The sequence below is a fragment of the Netta rufina genome, assembly GCF_964035555.1.
Source record: "Netta rufina genome assembly, chromosome: Z".
Taxonomy (NCBI): Eukaryota; Metazoa; Chordata; class Aves; order Anseriformes; family Anatidae; genus Netta; species Netta rufina.
The window spans coordinates 33,984,495-34,011,501 of NC_140126.1; the positions used below are offsets into that span (position 1 = coordinate 33,984,495).

General features: G+C 38.2%; 1 protein-coding gene across 1 annotated transcript in view; it reads left to right on the forward strand.

Moving 5' to 3' along the window:
- TRPM6 (transient receptor potential cation channel subfamily M member 6) overlaps positions 1 to 27,007 on the forward strand; it is a gene marked incomplete at its 3' end in the record, with an annotated part of 99,883 nt that overhangs the window by 31,761 nt on the left and 41,115 nt on the right. The window contains 17 exon segments of the mRNA XM_084305564.1: positions 118 to 156; positions 6,877 to 7,054; positions 7,450 to 7,663; positions 8,673 to 8,797; positions 9,581 to 9,752; positions 11,150 to 11,324; positions 11,942 to 12,065; positions 12,920 to 12,992; positions 13,109 to 13,209; positions 16,233 to 16,367; positions 16,916 to 16,969; positions 19,026 to 19,166; positions 19,772 to 19,906; positions 21,451 to 21,731; positions 22,786 to 23,014; positions 23,619 to 23,774; positions 26,127 to 26,261. Of these exon segments, the coding sequence (XP_084161690.1) occupies positions 118 to 156; positions 6,877 to 7,054; positions 7,450 to 7,663; positions 8,673 to 8,797; positions 9,581 to 9,752; positions 11,150 to 11,324; positions 11,942 to 12,065; positions 12,920 to 12,992; positions 13,109 to 13,209; positions 16,233 to 16,367; positions 16,916 to 16,969; positions 19,026 to 19,166; positions 19,772 to 19,906; positions 21,451 to 21,731; positions 22,786 to 23,014; positions 23,619 to 23,774; positions 26,127 to 26,261 (2,467 nt within the window).

A 27,007-nucleotide genomic window follows, 5' to 3' on the forward strand; every position in this document is an offset into this window, starting at 1 on the left:
CACAACCTTTAATTCTGCTAATAAGAATTTTATTACATGTGAGTTGATATTTTATGAATATAATTACAGATGTTTTCTTTTATACATTCATGTATCAATTATCCATCTTTATCACAGATGTCCATCAGGATGCCAGGTGTGCCAGAATTTAATCAGGTAAGAATGCATAAATATGTATCTATGATTTTTCTAATGACCTAAAACCAGCAATAGATATTCCTAGTCTATGAAACAGTGACAGCAAAAATATCCTTTCTCTTACGATGTCAGAAAAGAATTTCTGGGAACCTGGTGGAGACATTTTACCTCAAACCTACATAAAATAATTGTAGGGTAAACTTTAACTTACTCCCAGTAAAAAAAAAAAAATATCCAAATAACTTAAGTGTGTGAGTTTGTCTTAATCTTTTCCTGATGAATGAAAGACAGAAATGTGATGTTAACATGGGAAACAATTCCAGCTATATCCTGGATGATACAAAGGAGAGAGAGAGGAAAGCAATGGAAAACAGTAAGAATGAGGGAAAGAGCAGAAACAACATAAAGGGAGAAGAAGTATCCCTGATGATAGGATTTCATCTGCTCTGCACTGGGCATTCTGAGCCCCTGCTTTCAGGAAGTAACAAAAATCACATTATTTTGGTGGTTTTAGCTGGTGTGTTGATTTTTCAGACAGCTAATATTTGTACCTTATATTAACTAGTTGTTTTCAATCCAATATTTTTAGTTCAGCTAGTGTTCCCAAACTGTTTTTAGTATTGTTTATGGTTATAAACTAGAAGTTTTTTTAATTAACATTTAATTTTTTCTTGTTATTTATTTTGCATTAAAAGCCTTTGAAAGCTGAAGCACCAGAAAACAATGTTTCCAATAACTAAGGACTAGTAAGCTGATGCAAAATGATTCTGTCATCTGCATGAGCTTGACTATTTGCTTTTTGATGAAATGTTTCACATTTTGCAGTTGGACAACATGATCTCTGAAGGTCCTTTCCAACTGTTCTGTTCTGTTCTGTTCTGTTCTATTCTATTCTATTCTATTCTATTCTATTCTATTCTATTCTATTTTGTTTTGCTTCTAAGTCTTGTATGAAACAAGAATCACATTTCCCAAAAAGCAAATAAAATACTGCTCTAAATCATGATTGCAAATGGATTTGTAAGTAAAGCAAACATTCTGTGCAGTGTTAGTTCAGAAAGGGTCAACTCCCTCTATCTGGTACCTGTCTATAAAGAATGGCTGTATGCATATTTTGCTTTAGAACAGAAGAAAGGAGATCCAAAGATTTTTTTGCAAATGTTCTAGAAGTAGAAAGAAAGCTAAAGTTGACTTGCACTTCTAAGATGGCTATTCCTTTGGGGCCAGGTGGGCTAAGTAAAGCAGTATTTATAATTTCATGGTTTAAACCACTCTAAATCAGGACCACAGCAGTTCTGTAGTTCTGTGCAACCTCTCTCACCTTGCTCTTAGTGCGACCATATTGTTAGTTGGTCTTGGAAGCTCATTAATATGGAAATTAATGTAGAGGAAAAAAAAAAAAAAAAGCTTTCCACCAAATCAGCCACCTAATGAACCATTATTTAGTTGCATGAATGCTAATATTATGGCAGGAGAAGGAGGAAGAGAAAATGGAAATATGCACCCCAGGGGATGGGTTTATTTTTTTTCTTTCACTTTTCTCTGTAAAGAGATCACATACCTTTGGATTTTTACTTTTCATCTTGTAGTTGTTTCTTTTACTATCTGTTGAGCATTTTCCTGTGGATCTTCTCTCTATACATGCAGAATGTGTGTGGGTGTCCGATGTTCATTTCAGTCAGCCATTCAGTCACGCAAGTACATTTCCCCAAATTTTAACTCTTCTTTTCTACTTGTGTATCTTATGATGTACTCCAAGCTTTACTTGAGAAGAATTTATCTTAACAAGAGTAAGTCATTTTCACCTTAGTGTTATAACTGTTTATATTGTATTTATTAGGTCAGCAGTGAAGTCAGGTTTAGGCCTCTTGAGATCTGTGATTTTCCACTCAGTCCAAAATTGACGTCAGTGTACTTGATGCCTATTACAATTTGACCTAATATCACAGGCAATTGAAATCTCTTAATGATTTCTTATTTGCAAAGAACTTCCAAGGTTTGAGGTTTATGATTGAGTTATACAACTATTTGCTAATACTAAGTAGAATAACTCCATGAAGTAGTTTTTAATGACGTTTGATAAACTCACTAGCACGCTTGTTTGTCCATTCTTTCCTGGTGTGTTGAAATGCCTCTTCAGTGCAGTGCTAACAAATACATGCCAGAAAGCACCTAGACCAGTCTCACTATGTGAATATTCAGAAGCATAGTGCCATAATTCTGAATCCTTACATATCTGAGGTGCTGTCACAAATTGTCTCTATATTTGACCATTTAGGCGCATTTAAGGCTGCATCAAAAGAAACATGGCCAGCAGGTCCAAGGAGGTGATTCTACCCCTCTACTCCCCTCTCATGAAGCTTCACATGGAATACTGTGCTCAGCTCTGGGACCCACAGAAAGTCAGGATCCTGATGGAGTAGGTCCAGAGGAGTGCCACAGGGATGATCAGAGAGCTGGAGCACCTCTACTATTGAAGAGAGGCTGAGAGAGCTGGGGTAGTCTGATCTATAGAAGAGAAGGCTCTGGGGAGACCTTACAGAGGCCTTCTAGTATGTAAAGAGGGCCCACAGGAAAGATGGGAAATCTCCTTATCAGGGAGTGTAATGATAGGACAAGGGGTAATGGTTTTAAACTGAAAGAGGGTAGACACTAGATTAGATATAAGGTAGAAATTTTTCATAATGAGGTTGGTTAGGCATTCAACAGGTTTCCTAGAGAAGTTGTGGTTGCCCCACCCCTGGAAGTGTTCAAGGCCAGATTGGATGGGGCTTTGGACAGCCTGGTCTAGTGGGTGGCATCCCTGCTGATGGTAGGGGGGATTGGAACTGGATGATCTTTAAGTTCCCTTCCATCCCAAACCATTCTGTGATTCTGTGAATTTTTGGGCACTGTCTCTGAAGCACTGCCTTCAAGGACACTGGACTTTGTAGTGTAGTTACTACAGTTACTTCAGTAATAACCCTCCAGGTTTCTCCCTTTTGTTTTAAGTGTGATTTTCCAGGGGTATGCTTTTGTGTTACTAACATTGCTCCCTTCTTTGCTAGTAGCTTGGTGAGCCTTTTGGACAAAGACAGTAGAGTTGTTGCTGGCACTTTGAAACTATGCTTGCGACATATTCATACTATCATAGGAAAATGCAGGCTGGCAGGGCCTTGAGGAGGTCCCCAGCCCAGAGCAGGCTCAGTTTGGGCTCAGGCTGGGCTGCTCAGGCCTTTACCCATCTGGAATGTGAATATGCAGGTCACAGAGGCCCGACCTGCTTGGGCACTTGCTCCACAGCTGGACTATCCTGGTGGGGAAAAGGTTTCTCCTCATCTCCATCCTGAGCGCCTCGAGCCTCATCCCATGCTCTGCCATCCGCCTTCCTGCCAGGCACCGCTGGGCAGAGCCTGGCCATATCTCCTCTGTCCCCTCCAGCTGCCCCTTCTCCTGGCTGAACCGGCCCCACTTCGCAGCCTCACCACGCAGGGCAAGGCCTCCAGCACCACCGCCTTGGTGCCTCCCCTCCCTCCTGCCTGTTTTTGGGCATCCTTCCCACGGACTGCAGCATCCCAGCCCAGACACAAGGTACTGGGGAGCTGTGCCTGGTGCCCAGCTGGAGTGGTGTAAACGGCATCCCCGTTTCTCCTCTCATCCCTGGGGTTTAACCCACAGAGGGCAGTCAGGTGGGACAGGCATGATTTATCCTTGGTGAGCTCTTACTGACTGCTCCTGATCACTGCCTTCTCGCTCATGTGCCCAGACATGGGCTCCAGGAGGTATCGCTCCACGATCTCACCCAGGACTGAAGGGAGGCCAGCCGGCCTGCAGTTCCTCAGGTTGGAACTGCAGTTTTGAAGACAGGTGTGGCATTTGCATCTCTCCAGCTGATCTCCATGAGCCTTTCAGAGCTGATGGAGAGTAGCCATAGAAGGGCATTTGCCAGCTCCATTAGCACCCTGTGGTGCAGCCCAATGGGTCCCAGGGTATGTGGCTCCAGAGCTCCTAAGCAATCCCTGGCTCAAGGACTAACCCTGGTTGTGAGCTCCTCTCCTCCTTGAGCCCTGTAGCTATACACACAGCACAAAAGTTTACAGAAAAGCAAAGCAAAACAGATGTGTATGATGTTGTGCTTTGGTTTCCTCACCCTTTCAGAGAGCCTCTTGTCTTGCCTTTTGAACACTCACATCAGGAAGGCCTTAGCACCTGGTCTGTCCCTGCTAGTTGGCTGAAGATCCTGAGCATGCCAGCATGTGGCAGAGCATGAGCTGCTTGGAAATACAGGACCCTTTGAGTTCATACCTCTTATTACGGTTATCGCTGAAGTAAAAGCAGGTGTATGTACCCTAAACTGCACGTGTTTGGTCCACGTGCAGTTCCTTCATTGTCTGCTGAATGTAGCTGAACTGTTCTGAGTGCAGCTCACCTGTGGGCATATTTGCATCTAAGCATTAAGTATGCAGTGCTAATGCTGTTAATTACTAAAACTGTTCAATGCTCATTGGGCCTCTCAGTTTCAAGGTTACTGCACTGATTTGTCATGCCAGATAGTTGGTTGCTTTCTATAGGATCTCTGCTTTAAAAAGGAAGGTTGCTCTGGCTCTTGCTGCTGTGGAAAGTACTGTTAATGTGACCCTGCATGGAGCAGTAATGTGAGATAGTCATTCTGTGCTCGTATTTGATCATGTAGTTCTTACTCTGTAGACTGAAATTAATTCAGATTTTAGAAAATTTAATGCAGTGATAATGAACCTGATTGCTTTTCAGTGCTGCTCTTCCAAGCACTGACCTGTGCTGAGTTGGACTGTGTAATGTGGTATAGTAAGTAATTAAAGTTAATGTAGTATTTAGGTGGGGCTACTATTGGCTAACTGTCTTCCAGAATGACTCCTGCATAAATGGGTTTGTTATGGTGAGACCACTCCAGGAGCAGAATGGTGACAACAAGATATTTTCAGGACCAAAATGAATAAGGATACTCTTACTCATTTTTCATCTGGAGATTTCTCTGTTTTTTTTTTTTTGGGGGGGGGGTTTGGACATACTGTCTCATACCCTGGAGTCCCCAGAAGATCAAAAGAATGAGGAAAAAAAATGGAGCAAGGAGGCTAATACCTTACCTGTAAGGAAATATGCCTTCTGAAGACCAGTCAAAGCTATTTCTTTTTTGTGGTCCTTCCTCTGTGGCACATGGGCAGAGCCATAAACATGTATAGTCATTACCCTCATGTCCTTTGCAGGCAGATGTTATCCAAGGCTGTTTTGCTTGTGTTATCTGGCTCTGCAGCTACATATCTCTGAAACACTTTTAGAGCAGGTAGGCCTATGTAGCAACTCTCAATGAAGTCTGAGTCCACGTGCTATTTGACAGCACTTGCAAGGTCTGCAACGATCTTCCACCTGTGTTGAACCCATGCAGTTTCCTGAAATAGTCATTTCATTGTGTATCTGTAAATGTTTTGGTGTGACTGGCTTATTCTCCAAGTTCCAGCTTGGATACTTTTTGTCTAATTCATGATCCTTGACCTGGACTGCCTCTGAGGAGTCTGAATTACAGCAGGTTTTGATTTTGGGGTCATCAGAATAAGGTTTCTAGATCAGTAGCTAGTTTCATCAGCTCCTGTGCCTGCTCTGCTATTTCCTGTTTTGTTTTGTTTTGTTTTGTTTTGTTTTGTTTTGTTTTATTTTATTTTATTTTATTTTATTTTATTTTATTTTATTTTATTTTATTTTATTTTATTTTATTTTAATAAACCCATAACTGTAGGAGGCTTCCTTCTCCAGTTTGCTTAGTTGACTTCCTTAATTTGCTTAGGGCTTTTTTTTTTTAATGTATTTATCTTTCACAAGTTAGTTTACACTCATCTACACAAAAAATAGTGTCTCTTTCTGAGCTTTTCAGGGTTTTGCAGATCAAGTTTACATCTAGCTTGCACCTAGATGCACAAGGAATGCATCAGAGTCTGAAGGCAGTGTTTTGACTGAATTTGGGCTTTTGGAGGTTATTTGTTATTTTACAGACTAAAGGGGAAGAATTTATCTCCATTTCGCAGAGCATGTTAACATTTGAAATGTCTAAAGGAAAACTGGAGTGTCAGATGTCACTGTGAATACATCAAATTTACCTTTGTAGAAAAGGCTGGAGCCTGTTGGAGCCTGTATGACAGTAATACTGATTGAATTTGGAGTCTAGGTTATTCATCCTGTTGCAAACCTTAAATGCCAACTGAGCTTCTGCTAAATTTCTCATAATGTTGCACTTAATTTATTTTGTATATTTACTTTGCTGATGTCCAAGGGTTAGTACAATGGTCTCTCTAGATTGAGGGTTGCTCCTCTCCTCTCAGTTAATGGCTGTAACTACTAGATCTTTCTTCAGTACCTAGAATAACCTCTGGTAATAATCATAGCAAATCTTGGTGTCCCAAGATATTCCTCTGAAATTTCACAAGACCAGTAAATCTCAGGTCAAAATTAATTTATGGGTAAACTGTCAAACTGTTAGCAGTGTTCTCAAGACAGAGAACAAGTCACGTATCTAGTAAAGCATGTATATTTAATTCAATGTCATTTTGTCATTTCTGAGATTTTTTAGCTGAGCTCCTTTTTATTTTATTTGGTGTCAGAGAGATACTCTTCTTTACAGGAAAACTATGTAGGCTATTTTAGTGATGATCCTAGAGCTGCGCACAAGTGTGTATAGTATAAATTTGTTTTGTTATATCTAATCTCTTTGTCTGACCTCTCTAATGTGAGATGCTGCTGTGGACGTCTGATTGGAGATCACCCAGGATTAAACTGTAGTTGGCCTGTCTATCAGTCTGCCCTGCAGAGAGATGAAGAATGGTCTGTGCAAAAACATACAAAGATGAGTCCAACAGATGCATTTGGAACAATCAAATTTCAAGATGGAGATCACACTTACCATGCCAAGGTTTGCATGTAATTCCATTATTAATGAATGTTGAGGGTATATATGTCTGATTTTTTCTTATAATTCTAGTGTAAGAAAAGTGAAGAGTGACACTGGGTGAATATTGGATGGTTTTTCTTAAAAGAGCAGGGGAACCTAAATGTAATTCAAGTTAGAGTGTGTGCATAATATTTTTATGTTGAACTTCACTGTAACTAAGAATAGCTTGTCTTTTTGTCTGTACTGCTCACTGCTGTATTTTTATGTTATCACTTTAACTGTGTTATGAAAGCTGTGATCCTGCACAAGGTGTTTAAGATGTCAGAGGTGGGAACTTCATAAGATGTTGCATTTTCTTCTCTAGGAGTATTTTAAGGGTGTTTATTTTACCCATTTTTTTTGACTATTTCTTCCAGTATATTAGACTCTCTTATGATAGCAATTTGGATCAGCTGTTACACTTGATGGTTAAAGAATGGCAAATGGAGTTGCCAAAGCTAGTTATCTCCGTTCATGGAGGCATTCAAAATTTCCAGCTTCCCTCGAAGATCAAGCAGGTTTTCAGCAAAGGACTGGTGAAGGCTGCTGAGACTACAGGAGCATGGATAATTACAGAAGGCGTCAACAGCGGTATTGTAATTCTTATTTGTTTTAGTCTCCCTTTAGTGTTCTCTGTCTGTATATAAGCATATATTTTTTGGGCAAATATAATGAAATTGTTTGATATTTGTGATATTTTACCACAAAAACAAAGCATTTCTGGTTTAGGAACAATGCATAATTCAAAGAGTAACAGTGCCTATGCTGTTGACAAGCATTCTGAATATTTTTTTATATTTATTTTTATCGTTCTATTTATTTTTTATTGTTCTATTAATGAGCAAAGAGTATTCTGCATGTAGTAAGAAATATAGTGCCAACTGACAGTAGATAAGCAGTACTTATTTTCAGTCAATTTTATCTGCTTTATTGAAATATTTAGCTCCTGAGGTCTAGAAGCAGTGTTTTTGAAACTGTTTTCAAATCTAAATTTAACTTCTGTTTTATAAATAAGATTTTTCTTGAGTTATGTTAATCATTACAACTAGTGTATTATTATCTAAAAATCTCTGTGTATTTTTTTACTCTCAAAAAAGCAGTGTTTTTGAAACTGTTTTCAAATCTAAATTTAACTTCTGTTTTATAAATAAGATTTTTCTTGAGTTATGTTAATCATTACAACTAGTGTATTATTATCTAAAAATCTCTGTGTATTTTTCTACTCTCAAAAACTGAGGTGGTCAGTAAGCCACAGAACTGAAACAATTTTACTTCTTTAGCTTTTATTCAATCAAGTGACCTTACAGGAGAACCAGCCTCTACAGTTATGTAAATAATGAAGTTTCAGTTTACGTAGAAAGCCCCAGTAGCACATATGTTAGAATTATTAACTAAAAATTTGTATTGAGTATGAAGCATTGGCACATTACATCTGAGCTTTACAATTACTGCAAGGCACATCAAGTATAGAAGCAGGGAGAATGTTTATTTCTGATCAAAACATAACCACAGAATAAATTACATGATGGAAAGCTCTTTCATTTCTGTCCCGTAGAGAGTCTATAATGTAAAAGAAAAATGATTGTTAATTATTTTTTAGGAGTGTCCAGGCATGTGGGGGATGCACTGAAAGGTCGTACCTCACCATACCTGAGAAAGATTTGTGCTGTTGGGATTCCCCCATGGGGTATCATTGAGAACCAGAGGGATCTCATTGGCAAAGATGTGAGTTTGACGCATTTTAATAAAACCCTTCATGTTCTGGCAAAGTTTTAGCTTTTGTGCATGCCTTATTTTCTGTTTGCTTTATTTCCCTGATTTGGTATTTTTTCGTAGTAACAGAGGCTTAGATTTTGTGCAGGAGGGGAATTCTGTGGCATGTTGAGACAATGTATTTTGTTTTTCTTACGTAAATGAATAATTTAAAAACATTTCTTATAGGACATTGTCATTCCTTTTTTGAAATTTTGTAATTAATTAGGTAACTCCGATGATGCTAATGATGTATTTCTATATTCATTTGATTTAGGATAGGCAATCAGGTTAATGGTATACACAAAAAGGCTACTATTATGTGTGATTTTTGTTCGTAAATTAGAATTTTATGTAAGTGCCAATGTGGGGGCACAATCTACTTAGCTGTTGAAAAACATATGATATGTAAGGCACATTAATTCCTGATAAAAACATGTAAGCTACCATTTAACAGAAATACACCCAGGAAAAATATGCCATTGTGTTTCAACTGTTGCAAAGAAAGGCAGGCAGTGACCCTGACTAAGGACTGCAAGCCTGCCTAATCAGAAATGTTTTCTGTGTTATAAATTGTGGTTTTGTTGCTGTTAAGATCATATAAAATGAAAGCCCATTCTTGACTAAAGCAACGAAAAGCATGGTAGAGACTTTCAGAAGATTGCAATGTGATGAAGAAATACATACAAATGAGATGACGTACCTGGTGATATTGTGCTGGTATCTGTGAAGATCTTTTTATTTTGGTTTTCATAGGCAGTTTGCCTATACCAGACCCTTGGTAATCCACTCAGCAAGCTAAGTACCCTCAACAGCATGCATTCTCATTTTCTGATGGCAGATGATGGGACAGTAGGCAAATATGGGAATGAAATGATGCTCAGGAGGAATTTGGAGAAGTATTTGTCACTTCAAAAAATACACGCAAGTAAGTACTACCATGGTCAACTTTATTACAGAAACCCTATTTAAAAAAATCGTGAAAGTACTTGACATTTCCTGTCCTCTTGTTGTGAATGTGGCAATTAGGGATGTGGTTTAATGGTGGAATTGGTAGTGTTAAGTTGATGGTTAGACTTAATTATCTTAAGGGTCTTTTGCAACCAAAATGATTCTGATTCATTTTCTGTAGATTTCACTGAGATTGACAGTGCAACTGTCTTGAATTTTGAATATCAGAAAAATAAAAGGGACAGCATTCTCATAAAGCATTTTGCATCTGGACTAACTCACATTTTGATTTCTTAGTTGTAGGGACATCTAAATGACTCAGATTATTCAGTATTGATTGAGCATTTGCTCAGTTCACACAGTTTTGCATGGTCTTTATATAAGCACTAGACAGTTTTGCAGCATTTTGCCAGGCAGAAAAACTCACATTCAGTTGAATTTGTATTCTTCTCCCTTTTTATTACTTTTATCCTTATCACTTGTTTATATTACCAACCTGTGTCCTCCCCACGTACAGAAGCAAAGACTGGTTGCAAAAGGAATACTTTTATCCAGTGTTTCTGTTTGTCACTTTGTGCAACTTCCATTGGTTGCTTACACAATAACTGAATTATAGTATAAAAATCATGAAGGAAATATTTATTACATAAACAAGTGTTTCTTTTTATGTACTAGTTTCTATAAGTCACTTGTGGAAAGTACATTCTTACCTAATGATTTAAATTCTTACGTATGTTAAAAAACTTTATTAGAGTTATGATATTGATTCCTTGTTTTCTTAATTTGCTTACAGTATAATATTTAGAAATTAACTCTGTTTTTAATCTGTTCATATTTAGAGCTTCTTACTCAGCCTCTGATATTTTTTATTAGGACTTTAAGTCAGACTATTTCTACTTCTTATTATTATTGCATCTTATTGGAAATATTTCTGATTAGTAAGAAAAATAGCCTGCTACTGTAAAACTTGAGAAAGTCCTTAGAAGGTGCCTCATTACTTTTTTTTATATATGCAGGTAAGAAAATGGATATGGATCGCATTTAAAATGCTGTCAGTGTCCTTGCATGTGTGAGAGTTAATATAAAGGGCAGGATATTCAAAATGATATTCCTTCTTTCTGATGCTAGAACTTTATTGAGAAGTTTTCATGGTCATTTTGATCTGTCACAGAAGTTCTGTGAAAATCAGTCTTAAATTAGAGACAGTGGAGGTATGTTTTCCTCTCCGTTGAATTGCATAGTTACCGTGAGACTCCTTCTTGAGTATTGATCAGATGTCCTGAGTTTTTAATTTAATTTAATTTAATTTTTGTGTGTGTGTGTGTCTGTGTGTGACAGACCTGTTTGTAACTGGTTACGTGTGTTTTGAAACAGGAATGGGCCAAGGTGTACCCATAGTTGGGTTGGTGGTGGAAGGAGGTCCCAATGTGATTCTAATGGTGTGGGAGTACGTGAGAACCAGTCCACCTGTCCCGGTGGTGGTCTATGATGGCACTGGCAGAGCTGCAGATATCCTGGCTTTTACCCACAAACACACAGGTGATACAGGGTGAGTAGTGCATGGTCTGTTGTATTGGGAGGGGCCATAAAACACCTGTGGGGAGGGGGAGAAGGGAGGAAGAGGTAGTATTTTTCCCCCATGTATTGTAGTGGGCACTTTTTTCACTTTGTCCTCAATATTTTATCTTTAAAAAAATAAAATAGAAAACCTGTCATTTGACAAGAAAAGAAGAATATGAACAGAAGGGTTAGCAGAGAGAAATGAGGGGAAAAAAGATGAGGGCAACAGAGAGATATCAAGACTAATGAGGAATTTAATTTTATCCCTAAATTAATTCTGAAAGAAAAAATAGTTTCTAAACTTTTAGTGTCTGTTTGCTTTATATTCATGGATAATCCATTAAAAATAAAAAACTGTTCCATTTATTCAATTTCCGGTAGTATATATGTATGGTCAGAACAAATGTCTGTGTGAATAATAATTTAAGTTATTGAATGCCTTTGTTTTGTTTTGTTGAGCAAAGGGAGGAAGATGTCAACAGAGAAGCAGATGTAAAAGAGATCTCCGAGTGTCTCTGCAGTCTCTATCTCTTGCTTAGATGTCATTTGGGCCGGGAAGAAGTAGCCCAAAAAATACATATTTTAGCATGTATATCTTTTTTTCAGGGAGCTGCGCCCTCAAGTGAAGGAGGAGGTTTTGGTAATGATTCAGAATATATTTAGTTTGGGACAGAAACAGTCCAGTCACCTATTTCACATTTTGATGGAATGCATGGAGCACAGAGAGTCTGTGAGTGTGATTAGCACTCTGACTTTTTTATATCTTAATTTGCTGTTACACTTTTTTCCCTTCCTGTGGTGGGTTGGCATGGACACAGCAGTTGTAAAAGTAATGGTGTTATCCCTAAAGTAAATATAATACGAAAGTGTCTGTACTAATTTATATACTAAGTAGCTACACAGAGACTGCTTAGTTAACTTTGGAAGTCTTGATGGCTGGTTATGAAATGACAGCCTTTCTGATTTTAGTAGAGGCTGGATATCTTTGTTTTCACAGGAAAGATCAATTAATTATTATTATTATTATTTTTAATGCTCTACTGCTGTCTTCTTGGTAATTTGGAAATGGTTCTAGCCATTCTTCTACTTGTACCAGAACTGTGCTAGAATTTCTCTCCCAATATCAGGGTAAAATGTGCTGTCATGTTTATTGGCTCAGGAGCTTATTTGGAGTTGCCAAATATTTGTTCTGGGAATAATGACAGTTGTAGCAATGATTACTAAAATGGAAGCTATCCAATATGTTTTTATTATTACTTGTTTTGCTTAATTGGAGTGTCTGTTTTCTAGTTGAAAGCTACATAGTTATTCATCATGTTGCCTTTTAACATTTTGCAGCTTTAAAACTAATCAAAAGGAAACGGACATGTTATTATGCAGTAGGTTGATGCTAATTTGCCTTGTATGGTATTGTATTACAAAGCAAAATGGTACATTGTCTTTCTGAAACAAAGGAAAATCATGCCCAGGCCTTTGCCAGTGTTCGTGTTGAAAAGTTTATGATTTAATCTACTACAACCAAGAAGAAATAACCATAGACTTCGTTACCTCACCTGAAATAGTGTAATTCTGCAATTCTAACAGATAACCATACTTGATGTGGAGTCTGAAGAGCAGCAGGACATTGATTTGGCAATTCTGACTGCACTCCTGAAAGGTACCTGAAAATGCGATCTGCTTTCATCTAATGTTCAGTCCCACTGGTTTATCCTTTTAAAGCAAAGGAGTAACATCAATGTGTGAAGACTACTCGGTCCTTTGCTTGTTTCCTAGGTACAAATATGTCTGCTTCAGATCAGCTGGATTTGGCATTGGCCTGGAACCAGCTAGATATTGCCAAGAAACATATATTGGTTTATGGACAACACTGGAAGGTACATTTTATTTTTTCACAGTAACTTTACACTTTATTTTGAAAACTGATTTTTCCATGATTTCCATTTGTCAGGCTTTAAATGAGGAGTAGTTTGGTGCTTGGAGTCAGTCTTCATCTCTAATTTTGAAGAAGCATTTTTCTTAGAACTGCAAAGTGCTCAACTGTAGAGACAGTTGAGGGCATCAGTTGTGCTTGTTTACCCAGAGAAGACATGCTATCTAAAATTTCCATAGTTTTCACTGCTAGCTTTTTCAAACAGTTTTAGTGGTCCTTCTGAATATGTATCCCTCAAGCCTATGCTGGCAATTACTGATGATCACAGACGTTTCACGGTAACCCAGAACATTCTTTTCTTTGAAGGAATAAACTACAAAGGAGTGTTATCTCTTTTTTCCTAGCTCAAGAGAATACGGATATCCCAATACAAATACTGATTCCTTTATGGTGTTGTCAAGTAGAAATAAAATTACTTGTGGTTAGCATGCCATTGTGGCTCAGCTTTGCAGAAAATGACCTAGTATATGCCACGTTAATCATGAGTCAGCAATATGCCACTACAAAGGTTAACAATACCATTGGCTGCATTAGGCAAAGTATTGCCAGCGCTGGTGAAGCTGCACCTGGAAGACTGTCCATTTCTATTCTCCCTGCCAGTACAACAGCTATCTGGACATACTGGAGGGAGGAGGGAGTCCAATGTAGGGCCACAAAGGTGATTAAGGGACTGGAGCACCTGTCCTATGAGGAAAGGCTGAGAGGTCTGGGACTTCCCATTTGTTGTAAGAGTGCATATTTATCAAAGTAAAACTTTTCTTTGTCTTTTCTTTTTTTTTTTTTTTTATTTTTATTTTTTTAATATATCTCCCATTCTGCTGTTAAAAGGGCTGATTTCAGCTATGCATTTGTTTCTTGGGAGATCTTATAGTGAATACTACCTGGTACTGACAGTTTCTACCACTTTACTGATGACTTCTAAAATCTTTTCTACCGACAGTTCAATTTGACATAGTTCCTCAGATTTGTCTGCCATAAAGAACAGCTTTAATGTAGGAACTTTCCTAACATATTCTGTAGTGAGCGGTGAGGCAATGAATTAATTTGCCATTTCCATAATAGACTTCTCTTTTCTCATGTTTCTTTTACACCTTAATCATCCTTTGGCCTTTATGTATTTACTGGCAGTCCCCCTGCTCCTGCTCCTCTACTTCAGATGTGCTTGAAAAAGATCTGTGTTCCTCTTCATATCTGCACAATTGTTCAGCACCATTTTGAATGAAAAGTCATTGTCAAATAATGAAATAATTTTCTCCCCTTTGAGTAAGATGAAAAGAGTTTGTAATAAACAATGCTTACATCTCTAGATGCTTCTCCAAGCAGAAATTGGAAAAAAACATGTTCTGGAAAATCTTCTGCCAATTAAGTAGGAAACAATCTTAAAATAACAACACTTTCTTCATACATTGTAAATTAAAACAAACAACCAAACCAAACAACAACAACAACAAAACAAAACAACAAGAAAAAAAAAGAAAAAAAAACCACCAAAACCACTGTTTTAAACTTCTATTTTGACCTAAATTCTTTCTTGATTAAAGAGGAGTACCTATCCAATGCAGTTGTAAGTGTCAACTGTTTACACATGGATATTTGGGTATTATGAAAAAATTCTTCACTGAGAGCGTGATTGTGCACTGGAACAGTGCAGTTTGTTTTTGGACGACTCTAAGCACAGATACAGGCTGGATTGAAAGCAGCCCTGAGGAGAAGAACCTACGGGTGTTGGTTGATGAGAAACTCAACATGAGCTGGCAATGTACACTTGCAGCCCAACTGTATTCTGGGCAGCGTCAAAAGCATGGCCAGCATGGAGGGGATTCTCCCCTTCTACTCTGCTCTCATGAGACCCCACCTGGGGCCCCAGCACAAGAAGGACATGGACGTAACTGTCCTTGTCCTTATGGGGCACTTCAACTTGCCAGATGTCAACTTGGATTACCACATGGCCAACAGGAGCAGATCCAGGAGTTTCCTAAAGCACCTTGATGATAATTTCTAACTTCTTGCAGTTGCTGAGGGTGCCGACTAGGAAAGGTGACCTCCTAGATCTGTTGCTGGAGAACAGAGAGGGTTATCGTGCACTGGAACAGGCTCCCCAGGGAAGCAGTCACAGCACCAAGGCTGTCGGAATTTAAAAAGCATTTGGACTGTGCACTTAGTCACATGGTCTGAATTTTTGGGTAGACCTGTGTGGTGCCAGGAGTTAGACTCGATGATCCTTATGGGTCCCTTCCAACTCTGGGATGTTCTATGGTTCTATGATTAGAGCAAGTCCAGAGGAGGGCCACAAGGGTGATCAGAGTGCAGGAGCACTTCTCCTATGAAGACAGGCTGAAGGACTTGCGGTTCTGTGACTCTATGTCCAGCTCCTTTGTTATTTTGCATGTAGAAGTCCTCTTAAATTCTGCGTAAGTACTATGACTAGAGTGTTTTCACAGTTTGGACACTGCTGTAGGTAGAGCTCTGCTTTGCAGTGTGTTGGAGAGAGTTTATCCTAACACAGATTCTCTCTCATATGTGAAGAGAAGTCTGCTTTAAAGAACTTAGAGTTCTATAGAGAGATCTTGAAATATAGTACCTTGAAATGGCTTTTGTCATATGTCAAAAAAGAGAGGCTTTCCTCCTGCCCCCAGCATTATCATACATTAGCTTCTGAAGTGAATTGAAGAGTAGGAGAGTACCATGCTGTAGAGTATATTATTATCCAAGTCTGGTTGTAAAGATAGACTTGTAAAGGTCTTTACAGATGTTGCGTTTATGGAGACACAGTTTTACTCCCCCTTGCTACTAGATTTTTTAGGTAGGTGCTTCTTCCAGTATATTTTTCTTTTTTACTGTATACTTCGAATATACATAAAGACAAATCAGTGTGATAAACAGATCTTTAACTGCCCAGGAATCTTTTATTTAGTTCCATAAGAAGATAACTTTCTAACCTTTCCATCTATTTCTGTCCTTCTGAAGGTTGGTGCTTTGGAACAAGCAATGCAGGATGCTTTAGTGATGGACCGCGTGGATTTTGTGAAGCTGTTAATAGAACATGGAGTAAACATGCACCATTTTCTTACCATATCTCGTTTGGAAGAACTCTACAATACAGTTAGTATTTGAAATCCCAGTGTACAAAAGGCACACTAGTAGCTTTGGATAAACATTTATAGAAAGTTTACTGTTTTCCTTAAGAGATTAGGCTGGGCCACTTTTATTTTTTTTGTTATTATTTTTTTTTTTAAATAAAGGGCTTTTGAGAAAAATCGAAAATGAATGGGTTTTGATCAGTTTTGATTGCAATGAAGGATTATTGGATTGATGTCCCAGCTTTTTATTTTTCAATTCATTGACTTGAACCAGACTGCTCATCTGAAGTTCATGAGAATTATGCTCTGCTTTTAATCCAGTATCTGATGTATACTTACTTTGTTGTAAATGATATGCTGTTTAACCAAAGTGATACCTACTGATGTACAACATATTAAGATTTAAGTTAATAGAGGTGCTACAGATTGGAATTGAAATGTTTTTGAAGAGGTTTGTGGGGACAGTGTGAATCACAATGGCTTATTCTGAGGATCTCTAAACTTATTTCCTCAATATTATTTTTCAAATTTGGAGATGTGTTGATTTACTTTTTTCTTTTCACATTACAGAAACAAGGACCATCAAATCTACTTTTGCATCACCTAGTTCGAGATGTGAAACAGGTAATGGAGAAGCTGTGGAGTAAAAATAGTAATTTAAAACTTTAGTGTCCAGTGGCAGACTGCTATTAGACTATACTGGGGAATATGAAGGAACAGAAATGATGTTTTCATTATCATACTCCTGTATCTACTAAATGGTTTTATCTTCATCCCACGAATCCCCCCAAGCAATTAACTAACCTACTACCACTGAATGTTCCCAAAGGTCCTGTACCTTAATTTCAAAGCCAGAGGTTCGTATAGATCAGACTGTCTCTTTCTCAAGTTACTAAAGTGGTATTATGAAGGGATTGTACAAAAGACTTAGTGAATTAGTACAGTGATTATGCTTAGTGAGGTAATATTTTTCTTTTTTTCCCCTAAAGTGAAAGAAAGAGGTTTCCTGTGCTAAGCAGTAACAGAAAGATTACGTGACAAGAAATATTACTTTACTGTGCTGCAGTGTCTAGAAGAACAGAAGGTGGCAGTGGATGACTATTGCATGGAGCTCTGGCTGACTTAGTTTAGTGACAGCCTTGTTATATAGCTACATTTAATTTATTTCATATTTTCATTATCCCTGACAGCTTTGCTTAACCAGAAACGGATAAGTGTCCTTTCTGCATCTAGTCTCCACTGCAAGAGATGCCTAGATCCAAAACTAGATTAATTGGCCAATTCGTTCCAGGTTATGAATACTAAATAAATAAATAAATAAATAAATAAATAAATCTGACTATTTCTCTGGTCTCAAGTATTGGGATTTCTGAGATTTTCTTTTTGTGGGTGACCTCCATGTCAATGCCATTGATGCTATGCAATAGGAGGGCACAGGGTGTTCAGATCTTCGTGGCAAACGATTTTCTGTGTTTTCCCACACTGAAAGACATATTTTGGGTTTAATTTATATGATGGACCTGGAGGATTGCAGTGTTGAAAATACATTCTGTTCTTCCAGTCTGCGAATGGAGTTTTCTCCATTAGTGTGACCAGCTTTGCTGCTGCTTTGTTTGAATGGAGATACATTGCAGTCTGCCCCTGCTAGCATTCAGTATATGTTGCTTGTGCAGAGAAGTATCTACAAATGTGGGTACTTAGGACTATAATTACTGGCCTATTTCTTAATTTTGGAGGTGTCGAGCTGTGAGACACACTTTTGCCCAAGAATGCTCAACATGTTGGTGCCTCTTGTTAGGCTGAAAAGACTGGGTGGCTTTTGCTAGCTACACTAAGGGTTACCATGAAAGTCCAATGAAAAAAACTCAGCCTAATGAATAAAATGGCTTTTTACAGTCTGAAAGGCATAGACTCCTCTGATCCTGTTAATACCTCTCGTCCTGTTTATGTTCAGGCAGGCACATTTTTCATTTCCAAGAGCTGCACTTTAAGTTTTTATTGATAATATCTAAAATATGCATGGAAGATAATCTTTCTTCAACTAATTGGTCACAAATCTTGTGTCTTGGAAGTACACTGGATGTACTCAGGGAAGCAGTTGTGCTTTGAACACAAGTAGTGACATACTTGGAAGGTACAACTACTACAAGTGCAGCTACTGTCCTAGTTACCATGACAGTCTTGAGCCTCTACAAGAGACTACAAGCCTCCTGGAATTATTCTACAACATTAAATGTATGCTTCATCTATACCTTAATTTTTAATTAATGAACTGGTTTAATGAGCAAATTGTACTCTACCAGTTTGCTCTGTTATCAGAAAAGGAAGATTTTTATCAGCCTCTCTGGCTGATAAAATTTGTACTGAAGTACTGAATTGTACTGAAGTACAATTAATTACCTTCAGTGTTGAATGTAGCTCATCTTGTGAACATTGCAATGTATTTCCCTATGTGATGTGTATGCAGTGGACAGCAGATGTCACACTTCTTAGGCTGAAAATGTCAGTATACCTCTTTTCTCCCTACTAGAGCGATATCATATGCCTAAAGACTGTTTACACTTCTTGACTGATGCAGTAGCTGTCAGTTGCACCTTCTTCCAGAGTTCCCTCATAGTATCAGTGATAGCAGGTTGCACAAAATAACATCACAAAATGTTTGTGACATTTGTCGTTCCAGAGTACACTTCCTTCGGATTATAAGATATCCCTGATTGATATTGGGCTGGTTGTAGAGTACCTTCTTGGTGGAGCTTATCGGAGCAGCTACACAAGGAAACATTTCCGAATTCTGTACAATGATCTGTACAGAAAACACAAGGTAAATTCTGTGAAATGTCTACCACTTGTCACAAAGAAAATCCAAAGTATTACACCTTAAAATAGCTCAGGATGTCACTGTATTTGTTTGAAGGCCATCATTTAAGTGTATTCCATGCTTACGTGTTTTATGAATTTGCTAGCTGTGGAAAAGTTGCAATTAAAACAGACAGATATGTCTAATGTCTAGACCAAATGCTAGAAACACCATCCTTTGGACAAAACGGTCAGCAAAAAGTTCAGAGAACTTTTGTCTTTTTAAGAACTTATGGCACATTTTGTAAGGACTGGCACTTGGAAGAAATTCCAGGTTGGATGATCCCATTGTTGTGCAAGCTTTGTTGTTTAAATTGTAGTATTGGCGAAATCAGTATTTTATGTTTTAGAGATTCAAAAAAAAAATATATATATTTTAAATTAAATGTGAAACAGGCCATTTTTTTCTCCTTGTTGATATAAGCTTCAGCTGTATTTTGCAATGATGGATGACTCAGTAGTCTCTGAATGACTGCACAGGTGCCACTGAAGTCAGAGATAAATACAGGCAAACTTTGTCCCTAATTTGCATTTCTCTTTTTCTGTTTTATGGTGTGCCTTTGCATTTAGAGAGTGCTCTCCAGCTTTTCTCAGAACCTGTCTCATTCCCTTCATCAGAATAATCAAATGGGTAGCAGAATGGCATCTGCTGAAAATACTTTACATTCTCAGTTCTTCCGAACAGCACAGCCTTACAAATGCAAGGTAATGTAATTGCTAGTTCTGAACAGTACTTAGGACACATGTCCTGGTTTCAGTTAGAACAGAGTTAATTTTCATCCTAGTAGCTTGTAAGGTGCTGTGTTTTGGCTTAGGATGAGAAGAGTGCTGATAACATGCTGATGTTTTAGTTGCTGCAGAGCAGTGCTTACACCAAGCTAAGGACATTTCAGCTTCTCACTCTGTCCTGCCAGCGGGCAGGCTGGGAGGGGACAGACCCAGAACAGCTGACCCAAACTAGCCAAAGGGGTATTCCATACCATATGGGGTCATGCTGAACAACAGATAGGGGTGGCTAGCCGGGGTGGGAGGGCCAGCTGCTCGGGGTTAGGCTAGGCATTGGCCAGTGGGTGGTGAGCACAATTTGCATTGTGCATCACTTATATATTATTATACATATATAGTATACATTATTATTACTTGTAATTACTATTATTATTATTATTTATTGTTATTATTATTTTTCTGTCTTAATAAACTGTCTTTATCTCAACACACAGGCTTCACTTTCCGGTTTCTCTCTCCCATCCCAGAGAGGGAGTGGGGAGGCTGTGTGGTGTTTAGCTGCTGGCTGGGTTAAACCACAACACAGTAGGCTGCTAATTAGCTTACTGAAAGATTTATTTTAGACAGGCATTTTTATGATAAGGTTTTACTGCCCACTATTCATGCAGTAAAGGACTCCTCCCATGATACTTTTTGACTTCCATTCACACTTGTTGATAAGGGCTTTCATTCACTGAAATGCTGTATCACTAAATCTGTGAATATCAAGCACAGATGAAAACTCTTCTGATTTGGAAGCAGCAGTAAGAATTTTCTGACTTTCCTGATGTCTTCTCATGATTGCTTATTAAAGTAGCTACAATAAGAAGAGATACAGTTCTGATATCTGTAAAACAAAGACAATGTTTTCTGTCAAAGAAAGAACAATAAAAGAGCAAAGATCACCATATACATATATCTGACAGACTAAATGTAGGGTTGAATGAGTTTAATTGGCTTTATTAAATTTAGTCTGAGACAAAATGAATGCATTTCAGCACTGACACAATCTGTGATGCACTTCCCTTAAACCTAGTAAGACATTTTCATTGCCATTATTAAATATAGGAATGTGTAGAAAGTTCATACTACAGGTGTTGTAAACTAAAAATCATCATTAACTATCATAAGTCCTTTATTGTGTGTTTCAGTCTGCTGTTTGCTTTTACTCTGGTCATGATTGAAGTACAAGAAAGGAGTGAAAGTAGTGTCTTGGTATTGCAGGGGTTCTTGACTACCCAATGTTATGGAAGAGGAGGCTATAAACAGTGAGGATACAGAGCAAGGACTGTTTTTGCTCCACTAATGTTATCAGCATCTTAGCACTGATAAACTGAATGTACCCTAGCTGTGGTTTATGACTTTGATGTATACACCAATTAAACAGTTTGCTACTTGAAATTCAGAACTGTGCAATTTTGTTCACATGAATGTGAACTTCAACCATTCAGAAAGATTTTGTGTTTTTTAAAACAAATTTATAGGAAAGATCCACTGGTTTCCATAAGTCTAAGAAGAAGTCAAAAGAGGACGGAAACTTTGCAGAGAACTATGAGTCACCTGGCTTTACGTACCCCTATAATGACCTTCTGGTTTGGGCGGTATTAATGAAAAGGCAGAAGATGGCAATGTTCTTCTGGCAGCATGGAGAGGAAGCCATGGTCAAAGCAGTTGTGGCTTGTAAACTCTACAAGGCAATGGCACATGAAGCTAAACAGAGCAACATGGTGGATGACACTTCAGAAGAACTTAAGAAGTACTCAAAGTATGAGTTCTCCCTTCACTTCAGTTAATAAAGATTAGCAATGCTTAGAATGGTTAGACTTTTTTTTTATAATCGAATATATAAGATTAGTGGTGCTGCAGACTGTGGAGTATAAAATGTCTTCTGATGCTCACTATTTATAACATATAATGGAGCTCTGTATTAGTGCACAGTCTGGTCAAGAGTTAAGGTAAAACTATTAACATGTTATCTATTTGCATATCTGAAAAATAAAATATAGGTTAGTAGGGCATATCTCACGGTCTACTGTGTGGTCAACTGGAATGTTGAAATTTCCCTAATAGCTTACCTTACCAGCTTAACTTGTTAAAAGTCCATTTAACACAGCACAGCTGTGTTAAACCTTTAAAACCCATGATATCTTGTAATGAACAAAGTAAAATCAGTCCTTAAGTCCTGCTCTGCGTAAGACCTTACAAAAAGTATTTGCTGAAAATATCTGAGTGAATCAAAAATGAAGTAGACCAAGAATTTTCATCGTTTGTTATTTCATTGTAGTATTTTTCTGGCAGTTTTTCTTCTTAATGACATTGTCATTATGGTTTTGTACTATAATTACTCAGATTCAGATTACAGTAAAATGTGCTTGCCTGTTCTGCATGTAGTTCCAAAATTTAATTTAAAGGAAGGTGTATCTTCCTAGCAAAGTCTCCCCAGCAGAGGTGTATAAGAGCCAGTATAAAAGAAGAGGCTTTTGCAGATGCCTGCAATGCTTCCCCACGGTGATGATGAGTCACTGATGCAAGTACATAGAAATTCATAGGGTCCATTTTGATGAATGAATGAGATTAAGAACAAAACAAATAAATAAAAAGATAGAAATGAGGATGACATTAAACCTTGTGATTAGGACTAAATAGTCACACTTACTCACCAAACTGTTTTTCTCTGAATATATTGATAAAGCAATGGGTAAATGGGAAAAGGCATACTTACTGTGTATTTTGGCTGAACTTTGGCCAATGGAGCTTTCAATCCAACCAGTAGTGATTCTGAGTTTTGACTGGTCCCCGTTAATTCTTTTCTGCTCAAGGGAATTTGGGCAGCTTGCCTTAGATGTACTGGAAAAAGCATTCAAACAAAATGAACAGATGGCCATGAAGTTGCTGACCTATGAACTGAAAAATTGGAGCAACTCAACTTGCTTAAAACTAGCAGTGTCTGTGGGCATGCGGCCTTTTGTATCTCATACTTGCACACAGATGCTACTGACCGATATGTGGATGGGACGCCTGAAGATGCGGAAGAACTCCTGGTTTAAGGTAGCATCAGTCACTTTAGCTTTTGGGGCAATTTGATGTTGTTTATATGTTTTATACATGTATTTGTGTTTATGAACTAGTCTAATGCAGGTTCAGACAGATGTGCTTGAGCATACATGTAGATTGGAGCATACTCATCTGGGAGAGAAAAGAAAGGCAGGGGAGGGAGGACAGTACTTGGCGTTGGTTTTACTTCTTTGCAAAAGAATCTGGGGGATGGCATTAGAAGAACACAGCTCCTGAGCTGTCTTTGTCTGTTCCCATTTCCTCAGCACCCTCCAGTCCCTCCCCACCTGTTCTTGCTGCCCCACATTGCTGGTTTTTCAACAGAGCTGCTGATGGCAGGAATGCTCTCCAGACATGGGGAACGGTATCTACAATATCTCCAGATACCACTAACTCTCTCCAAAGCCACGAAACAATCAAGAGCAGCACACTTCAGAAGCTGTAAGAGTGTGCCATGGAGATTCCCACCCCAGTGGCTCCCTCCTAGGCCAGAGGAATAGCTATGGGTTTGTGCCAGCATCATGCATGGCTGACTTTGGCCTCAGGTCTATGCTATCACTGCTGAATTAATTTCCTGAGTCTTGCGTTTCTCTTTCAGGTCATTGTAAGTATTCTCCTGCCTCCCACTATCTTGATGCTGGAGTTTAAAACCAAGGCAGAAATGTCTCATGTGCCTCAGTCTCAAGATTTCCACCAGTTCACATGGTACCATGGGGATCAGAGCCCACCCAGCACTAAAGATGTCTTGTCTCTGGTTAGTCTCTGATGAGCTGTCATTTATGTGTCAGGGTCTGTTGAATGAGGAGGGATTGATTAGCTGGAAACATTGGAACCAGATTATCAAGTAGGGTTTTGATCCCTTGCTGGGATGGAGACAAGAGGGATCTTGGGCAAGTCACTTCATCTGTCCTGTATTGGTCATAGTGAGAATATCCTTCCCAGTCTCACAGGAATACAAAGAGGTTATAATTAACTGTCAGTTATGCCATTATTTTAGGGCACAAATTTTCTGCTGTCCTTGTTCAAAAACAGGTTCTCTCTTCTTCTGACTCTCTCGAGGCTAGAAGAGATGTCATTTAAAGCACAAGAGAAGCACTCTGCTTTTGTTTTAATCATTTGAACTGAGTCCTGAAGCACTCTGCAGGGACCTGTCATTGCATGAAAGTCCTTCTTAGATCTGACTGTAGAGAATCTCTAGCATAGGTGAAATCTTTCCCTATTAAGATCTGAATTCCTCCACACTTCTGCTAAGCAGAGTTGTGTGTCCTTTCTTTTCTTCATTCTTCACAACGCATTCCTTGAACTGAAATTTTCTAGAAGTTTTCAGTTGGAGGCAGACATCAGACACAGAGAATTTTGATCCTAACTGCTAAATGTTGGTGAGGTGTTGACCAGTGCAAATATGATTGTCAAGTGAGATGTGTCAGGCAATCTTACTTGCTCTGCCTCCAGCAGATATGTTTTATGGATTGATTGGGACCTTATCCATTAACTTTCAATTTGTGCAAAAATAAAGGAGAGTGGATTATTGTCAAGGGCTTTTGCAGAATGGCAGACCTGTCATTGCCACGCCTGTTTTCTACCTGATGCAGGAAAATGCTTGAAGCTCATACACCCTGCAGTGCCTGAACTGACTGTTCAAAAATGCTTTCTGTGGGATTAGGTAACAGCTATGATATGTAGGAAAGGCAAATTGTAATTACTCGCTGTAGGGACCCCCCTGCAGTCTGGTAGAAAGCAACACAGTAATGTGCTTTTCTGCCCTGCCTCAGACAGGGTTGCTTCCTTTCTGAGCTAGCAATAGCCTTAACTTCTAATTTTATCTAATACAGAGTGATGTTTAAAACAGAAAGCTGACCTACTTTTCTTAAATCCTCTGATATGAAATGGGGAAGAAAGTACAGAAAATTTCAAAAATCTTCAAGTGCCATATAGAACATTTTTCACACATGGTCATAAATTCTAGTCACCTGCTGCAGCTGGAAATTGCACTCTTTTATGGGACAAATTGTCTACTTCACCTCAACAGATCTGCTGTTAATATGTCAGGATGATTCTGTGTGTGTTTCTCTGTTTCAGTACTTTTCTGAGTCAAAGATGATGGAAAAAAATCAGATTTCCCTGATAAGGAAATGTTGTGTAGTAGGGATAAATCTCCATGTCACCAAAACTGCTATGCTGCAGGTGTCCAGTATCAACAAGTTTTAGCATTGATATTAGCCATGGCAATTGGCCAATGTTAAAACAAGAATGAATGAGATAGGTTGGTTCCTCCAGGCCTGCCCAACTACCTATAGTTTCCCCAGGCCTCTCCCCCTTCAAGTCTTAAAGCTTCTTTCAGCTCCTTCTGTTTGTTTGTTTTTCAGTTGCCCACTGCTGGGGTTCTGCACCTTTTCCTAGGTTTCAGCAGCAACTCAGATATTTGTTTCTTCAGAAGGGTTCTTGTACAAGTGTCAAACTAAATGCAGAATCAAGTTTGCTTTTTTCTTTGTTTTTAATTTATTGAGGATAATAAAGAAGTTACCAGTATTTTTTGTAGGCTGATTTTGTAAGAGAATACTTATTTCATCCTCATGTTCTAATCAGGCATACAGTACACCAAAAGTAGCAACTGGATTCTGTATTTGAAACATCAGTGTCCTGATGTTTTCTGTGCATCTGTATTCAGACTGTGTGCAATGAGCTGAGATGTGGTACTCATTCACTTATTTCAGAATGCCCCACAGATATGAATAGATTTATAGCTTACACACTTAAGTCATATTGGGAGTTGTTATTTTTCTGTGCTTTACAGATAGAGGAGGTGAGATACAGGGAGATAAGTGACTTGCTTAAAGCCTTAGAGAAATGTATGTCAGAAACAGGAGTGGATTCAATTCTGCTGATACCCAGGCCATTGCCTGTAATCATAAGACCAAACTCTAAATGGTATTTATAATTGAAAAGTGGGAATGATAATGAGATGGTTGTAGTCAGATAAAATCAAGCTACAGTAATAGTATATTTTGAGTAAAGCCTAAACATCCGTGCCTTCTTCTAACATGGCACAATCTTTGCAAACATAGAGCATGGTTTCTGACTTTTAAAATGCTATTTCCTTTTTAAGAAGGATTGTGATGTGGAGAAGGTGACTCAGAAGTCTGATGAATGCCGAGTAGATGGTGGACAAAGAAACCTGCCTCGCACTAGAAAAATCTATGAGTTCTACAATGCACCAATTGTCAAGTTCTGGTTTCACACGGTTGGTCATCACAAAAAAACTTGGATTTCCAGAATTCTCCTCTGATTCTTCGAATACCACTTGATGCAAATTTTTCTCTGTCCAACGTGGATTTACAGTCACTTGGTAGTGGTGGGGAATGGGAAGACATTTTAATGAAAAGTTTTCAGCTAAAATCATGCAGCTGCATAAAAACAAACAAACAAACAAACAAAAACAACAACAACAAAACAAACAAAAAAACAACAACAATGATCCCCTCCCTCTCTTTTAAAAGATTATTTCCTACAGAGCATTTATTAAATCAATTTGCATTTATTCTCCCTGCATTTATTAAATCAATTTGAATAACTAACCTCTATGTTACTAGAACTTAGGGTATTTGAGATCAGGCTGCCTGTTGGGTCAGGCCACTTTGTGTCAACTGTTACTCTTTTAACAGGTTATAGTCAACCAATTGGTATGTTGTAAATCTTAGGTATGTTTATGGGAAGTTTTGTTGCCTTTTAAATATGTTATCCATCTGATTTTTTTTTTTGTTTGTGTTTATGTGTGTTTTGGAAGGCACTGATAAATCAAATGTGATTCACACAAGTGTACCTTTACATTCATGTAACAGTGTACAGATAGTTAACATTTAGATAGATAATTAGAAAGAAAGATAGGTAATAGTCTGGCTCCTGTTATGGCTCTGGGGCCTTGGTGAACATGCACAACAATAGTTCATTTTCTCCTTCAATCTTTTGAGCACCAAAACACAGTTTTCA